Below are 6,348 nucleotides of genomic sequence, written 5' to 3'. Positions count from 1 at the left end.
AGGAAATCCCGCAGCTCACTTAAGGCACTTTTTGGGTATAATGATCTACCACGAAACCGACTCGCGGGACAACCCTGTGGAAATCGTGTCAAAACCTGGAGGGGCTGAAGTCAGGTTCTTCGAGCTACACGGCTTGTCGCCTCAAAGTGGACAGAACTATTGACCATCTCGCCGGTCAGACATTCTAAGGCCCAGTCCTAGAATCATGGCTAAAAAGCTGGTTTAGCCGAATCCCATCGGTTTTTCAACCACCCGTAAGAGAAACATTACATGTTCCTTTGTATATTGTTGCAGAAAAGAAACGCCTGAGAATTTTGCTCGTTTCCTACTGGCGCCGTTCATTGAACGAGGAATCAAAAACTTCTATGGTCACCCCCTGTATACTTTACGTTAAAACTGCCACTGCGGCATTAAAGAATAAATCAAGATCTCTTTCAATTTCACTGAACTGATTTCAATTACCATTTGAACTGTTCAGTTTGGTGCAGGAATACTGTTTCGAAGAGTACCGGTTCTTCTGCACAACCCTGACAACGGCTGACTTCAACCCCTCACAGTTAATCTCCCTGAGTTCATGGGTGTGCAACAGACTGGAGGCGTCGCTGATTTGCAGGGTAGTACCAGATGTTACAAATCTCGCTTTACATTTGTATCGATCCACGAACTTGCATTTCCAATAAGTGTGATTGTTTTGATTGTAGTGTAGCTTGAATGTGAAACCATTGAATATTAGTTGGGGTTGCAGGCGCCCTCTGCTGAAGTACACAATACCTACAATTGAAGATAAATTTAGTAACGAAATGGAAGAAAATATTATTGAAATGAGTATATATCGACAGAAAAAGAAGGGAATACATAGAGTTTTCTAGATTATCGTATGTAAATCTTTTTTAACGCATTTATGTATTTTTAAATTTTTTTTTCTCAATTTGGACTATAACCAATCATAGAACTTCGAAGTTGGTAAGAGGTGGAAGGTGGTTGTGGTATAAACTATCATCATGAGTGAACTGTAATACATTGTCATGGGTGACGAATCTGCCTTTGCATCTGCTTTTTCGGCTTGCAAGAAGGCACTTGCAGTAAGTGCGGTTCGCGGAATCGGAGTGCATCATGTAGGGATCAGTACTGAAGGTCATGTGGAGCTTCAGACGCCCTTTCCTGAAGTACACTATACCTACAATAAAAAAAACATATCAACATCTTCAAGGCTCATTAAAAAATGCAAGACAAGTTGCTGCTGCTGCAGACCGGAGAAAGTACTGAAAGGATCTTCAATGCTTTAATTGTAGATTCTGAGAAACTTTAGCTAACCCTGATTTAGGAATGGGAATTATTCCAAAAACAAGAATTTTCAGAATTCATAATTCTCTTAGCTGAGCGAACCATTCCAAACAGTAAGTGAAAGAGAGATTCTAAATTCATATTCGTCGGGCTTCGAACACTGAAGAGCGCCGAAGGTCTAGAAACCAGTAAAGATTATAGGTCTGATTGAAAATTATGTCTAATCCAATTAAACTCATTTTGACTTGCAAAGAACATTATGATTTTGAATAAATGGATTCACAATCCTTAACATTTTTTATACTACATCAGCGCTACCTCAACTAGCGCAAAAGTCAAGATTAACACTATACCGAAACATTATTTTATCGTTAGATGAAGGACGTCCTCCTGAAATAATGTCCAGTAAATTCCTTCCAATTGGGCAAATTCAAAAATCGCGCGACTTGTCTGGGGATGCCCCCAATTTTATTGATCCCCATGGGAGTCTTGAAGCATTTTCCTTGAAAGTATCTTATGAAAAATCGCGAATGGGTCACCTCAGGAGGACGAAGAGAAATGTACTTTCTGCAAATTTCCAGAAAACCTGCATCCGAGATTGTTATAGTTCGGTTTTTCTTCGGATTGGCATCGTCTTCTATTTTAATATACAATATCTCCCCTAAATCGTGGACATGTCGGACATGTAGGTTGTTCAGTTCCTCACAACTGCATTGTCCACACACTCCAATTATGAACAAAACCTATAATAATAGACCGATTATATTTTTACTTAGTGAACTTGAAGCTTCCTTCACCTTAACTGCTAAATATGTGTGGTCAGGTGCCCCATGGATGAAGCTCAGAAACTGCTCAGTAGTCAGGCCCGTTGATTTTGTAGGGAGACCTTCGGAAAACTTTTTAATGTAAGCTCGCAGCTTTTGGTACTGGCCCATGTCGATATTGTGCAGAGACATTAACACGCTTTTCAGCATGTAGAAATAGGACCAAAGGGTGTTCGCTTTAAAATTGGGCATTGCGGCTTGCTCCTCGAAAAAGGCCAACAACGTATCTTCAGTGTATTCGTGATAGTCGTTATCAGATGCCCATTTAATGAACTTCTCGTATATGCGATGGTAAGTTTCGGTGGTCTTGGACAATATAGGCTGACAGGTAGCTTCCTCCAGATTGATCCCAGGTTCCACTTTAATGTCACATATTGGAACTAGAAAAAATGTAATTAATAAAGCATTAAGGGTTCGTTATTTAGAACATAAAATGTTGTTTCTGGAAAGTTTAATCATAACGTAAAGCAACGCGTTTTTCCATTGTTGCTATTTTCCGGTTGCCTGACATGGACAAATAAAATTTGTCCACTGTGCAAGCTGCCTTGGGCAATGTAGCTATTCGTAAAACTGTATTTTGGGGGACTGTTATTTCCCTGAATCAGAATAACGGACATGTCCGACCTGAAACAACGACTTTTAGTCGTATAAAAATTACGTGACTTTCTTCATCGATTTCCAATTCGTTCGCATTGTTAAAACGCGACTTTTAAGGAACTTAACGCCAGACGCCTTAACATAAGTTAGATTGGCTGAGCACCGAAGCGCAATTGGCGCCCTGCAAGCGTATCACGCGGCCGTCTCGGAATAGCGTGATGGATCCACCAGGACACTCAATTTCGGGGTCCACTGGACACGGGATAATTGCTTTTAGCGACAAAAGGGATTTATTATCATCGAAATATTACAAAATAAAATGCTATTGCACACTGGATGTATATTTTTAATACGAGCTAACAAGGAACCCATAAAATGTAAAATATGCTGGGTGCTCCGTGACGTGAGGCCGCTAGCTAGGAGGTGCACGTGACGGAGTTGTAGCTCTATTTAATCTGAAGGTCACGTAACTCGACTAACTCGTGACCTTACGTCTCAGGACACCCCGTGTAATCCACATAAATAATAAACAACGAAAAAATATTAAACGAATTATCAACTTGTGTTCAACAATAACGACTGCTTTCTCTTACGTTCCAACTACGTGAAGAGCGGTGAGGGCAGTCCGTTTGAAGCAATGTCCAGTGAAGTCCTTCCAATTAGGCAAATTGAGGTATCTGGCGATCTCCCTGGGTACGCTCCCAATTTTGTTAATTCCGATCGGGGAAGTGTAGCACTTCCCATCGGCATATCGAATGAAAAACTTCGAATTGTTAATCGTCGGAGGACGAAGAGAAATATACTTTCGGCAAATACCCAAAAAACTCGCTTCGGTAATAGCAAAAGTCCTGTTTTTCTTAGAATTGTTGTCCTCTCGTTTAATTTGCAACGTCTCTCCTAAATCCTCGACGTCCTGCACCTGCAAGTTGCACAGATCCTCCCGTGTGCACTGTCCACACACCCCAATTATAAACAGAACCTATCAAAAACCGTTGTTGAATTAGATATTTTCAGCTCAGCTAACCTTCACTGGGTTCACCTTAACTGCTAAGTACTTCACGTCAGGAGCCCCGTGAATGAACCGCAGGAACTGCTCTTCGGTAAGTCCCGGAGTGTTCCTAGGGAGGCAACCCTGATTCCAATACTTAAGGTAACCCCGCAATTCCTTGTACTGTGATATGTCGATACAGTGAAGGGACATTAGTACGCTTTTAAGCATTGAGTAATAAGCCCAAAGCGTGTTGGCCCTTAATTTCGGTCTCGAAGCTTGGTATCTAAAGAAGGCCAACACTGTGCTTTCGGAATAATCATGAAAATCGTTTTCGTAGGTCCATTTGATAAACTTCTCGTATATGCGATGGTAGGTGGGCTTCGACGGGGCCTCTGGGGATTCCTCTAGGAAAGTAGGAGATTCTTTTTTAATTTCCGTCAGGATCGACTCTAAAAATATTGAAAATTAGCACTTCGTAATGTTCGTGGGAGCAATTTGCAGGTCGGGACAAAAATACCAATTTGACTAGTTTAAACCCAGTTGTTGGCTCTGGGCTTAAGCTCGGTTCTTCCAAGTCCAACCCTCGTAAAAGAATACCAATACACATAAGGGATTTGTACATATGTACATATATTGCGGGGTATATTGTCAACTCGTTTCTGATAAACATCAAAAATTGACCAGTGCCGGGTTTAATTGAACCAAGTTTAAACCGTTATTCAACAACTCGACCTAATGATCTTTATTATCGAAAAAAAACATCAATGCAAATCAATTTTTACAATAAAAAAAAAACTACAAAACGGGTTATTTATCAAAAATCTTCTGAGGTCCCTCAGTATTGTAACTTGGCACTGGATAGAAAATGCGTGCTACAGAGAGGCCAAATATTGCCATTTTCTACAGCAACTAACGTATACAATAACTGAACAATAATGTCCTTGTGAGGGTACAAATTCCGCACGTTACATAAGTAGTGAACAAATAATAACATATACAATGTCTTACTTCCCGGTGACGAGATAGGAGGTTCGCTTGAAGCAGTGTCCGGTGAAGTCCTTCCAATTGGGTAAATTCAAGTATCGAGCCACCTCCTTCGGTATCCCGCCAATCTTATTAATTCCCATGGGTATCTTACAGCATTTCCCATTCATGTATTTAATAAAAAACTTTGGGTTGTCCATTAGAGGGGGGCGAAGGGCAATGTACTTTCGGCAAATTGCTATGAAATGTGCATCACCGATTGTAAAAGTTCGATTTCTCGTGTGATTGTTATCCACCACTTTAACGTGCAACATTGTCCCTAAATCCTCGACATCTTGAACATGTAAGTTGTTTAATTCGTCGCGATTGCACTGTCCAAATACCCCAATTATAAATAAAACCTGAAATTTTATACGCTCTCAACATAAACTCGGCCGAGTAGTGACTTAACTTCACCTTCATTGCTAAATACTTCCCGTCGGGTGCTCCATGAATAAAGTTGAGGAACTCATTACCAGTCAAACCTGGAGCCTTTATAGGACGCCACCCCTTAGTCTTCTTCGTAAGGTAATTTCGCAGGGTCCTGTATTCAGATATATCGATACAGTAATTGGAAATTAGGACGCTTTTCAACATGTAGTAATAAGACCAAAGAGAGTTGGGTTTAAAGCTCGGTATTGAAGCTTGGTGTTTGAAGAAAGCTAGTACTGTGCTTTCATCGTAATCTTTAAAGCCGTTTTCAGAGCTCCATTTATTAAAACGGTTGAACATGCGTTGATAGGATTCTAAGAGCTTCGGAGGGACACTAACGGTTTCTTCGAGGAAATTTGGAGATTCTATTTTTATTTCCATCAGGTTTGAATCTAAAATATGCTAAAGTTAGCTGAAGCGTCGACAATTGTGATAGTAATGAACGTATGATAATAGTATACTTTTAGTAACCCGATCAGGACATAACGACATCCTCTGCCCGGAGAGAGGTTTCGTGACTCGCCAGAGGCATTTGACTATGCAGAAAGGGGAAACTGCTAAGGTATCATAAACCAACGGAATAGGGGTGAAACATCACCAAGGGGGGAATTATTTATGCAGACGCTGTTTTTTAGTCCATTTTGATGTTATTCCCCGAGGAACCCTGTACGGACCAGAGTGTGGAGTTAGAGCCCGCGTTTCACTCTTCGAGGGATTATCATATTTAACTGGAAGAAAATAATTTAAAGAAACCAACAAGTTATAAACGTAAATAAAATTATCATATTGAATAGAATTATTTTCCAGTTACACAGAGAGAAATTCGTTTGAAGCAATGCCCCGTAAAAGCTTCCCAATTAGGCAAATTTAAATATCGGGCGACTTCCCTTGGTACCCCCCCAATTTTGTGAATCCCCATGGGTGTCCTGAAACATTTTCCATCTGCGTATCTGATGAAAAACCGGGAACTGTTCATTCGAGCGGGGCGAAGACATATATACTTTCTGCATATCTCCAAGAAACTGGCTTCGCAGATGGTACAAGTTCGAATTTTCTTTCCATTGCTCTCTTTAAATTTAACGTACAAAATTCCACCCGAATCCTCGACATCTTGGACTTTAAGGTTGTTTAATTCGTCGCGTTTACACTGTCCATACACCCCGATAATAAATATTACCTAAAATACAAACTCCTTAA

At 40.5% G+C, this 6,348-nt stretch overlaps 2 protein-coding genes across 4 annotated transcripts in view; both read right to left on the bottom strand.

Moving 5' to 3' along the window:
* Positions 1-1,055: 1,055 nt before the first annotated feature.
* LOC136339560 (protein tramtrack, beta isoform-like) overlaps positions 1,056-6,348 on the bottom strand; it is a 63,050-nt gene continuing 57,757 nt past the window's right edge. The window contains exons 4-6 of one of the 3 annotated variants that reach the window (XM_066282935.1): positions 2,082-2,488; positions 1,849-2,027; positions 1,056-1,177 (exon numbers count right to left, since the gene is read on the bottom strand). In XM_066282935.1, the coding sequence (XP_066139032.1) occupies positions 1,123-1,177; positions 1,849-2,027; positions 2,082-2,488 (641 nt within the window). In that variant the 3' untranslated portion in view covers positions 1,056-1,122. Of the gene's footprint in view, positions 1,178-1,522; positions 2,028-2,081; positions 2,489-5,911; positions 6,329-6,348 lie in introns of those variants that run through there. The other 2 variants (XM_066282929.1, XM_066282928.1) reach the window with 2 other exon arrangements.
* LOC136339564 (uncharacterized) lies at positions 3,994-5,760 on the bottom strand. The gene is made up of 4 exons (XM_066282943.1): positions 5,613-5,760; positions 5,137-5,543; positions 4,705-5,081; positions 3,994-4,145 (listed from the first exon to the last, which is right to left on the bottom strand). The coding sequence occupies exons 1-4, from the start codon at positions 5,641-5,643 to the stop codon at positions 4,124-4,126; spliced, it is 837 nt and encodes a 278-aa protein (XP_066139040.1). The 5' UTR covers positions 5,644-5,760; the 3' UTR covers positions 3,994-4,123.

Source organism: Euwallacea fornicatus, chromosome 5 (genome assembly GCF_040115645.1).
Source record: "Euwallacea fornicatus isolate EFF26 chromosome 5, ASM4011564v1, whole genome shotgun sequence".
Classification (NCBI taxonomy): Eukaryota; Metazoa; Arthropoda; class Insecta; order Coleoptera; family Curculionidae; genus Euwallacea; species Euwallacea fornicatus.
This window is presented reverse-complemented; position numbering and strand designations above follow the sequence as displayed.

What these genes read in the sequence shown, in the direction of transcription:
- LOC136339564 (XM_066282943.1), bottom strand. Translation starts at nt 5,643, where the DNA reads ATGTCGTTATGTCCTGATCGGGTTACTAAAA. An exon ending in TCCTGATCGGGTTACTAAAA is followed by an intron (nt 5,544 to 5,612) that starts GTATACTATTAT and finishes AGCATATTTTAG; the next exon opens with ATTCAAACCTGATGGAAATA. An exon ending in TCCTATCTCGTCACCGGGAA is followed by an intron (nt 4,146 to 4,704) that starts GTAAGACATTGT and finishes CAATATTTTTAG; the next exon opens with AGTCGATCCTGACGGAAATT.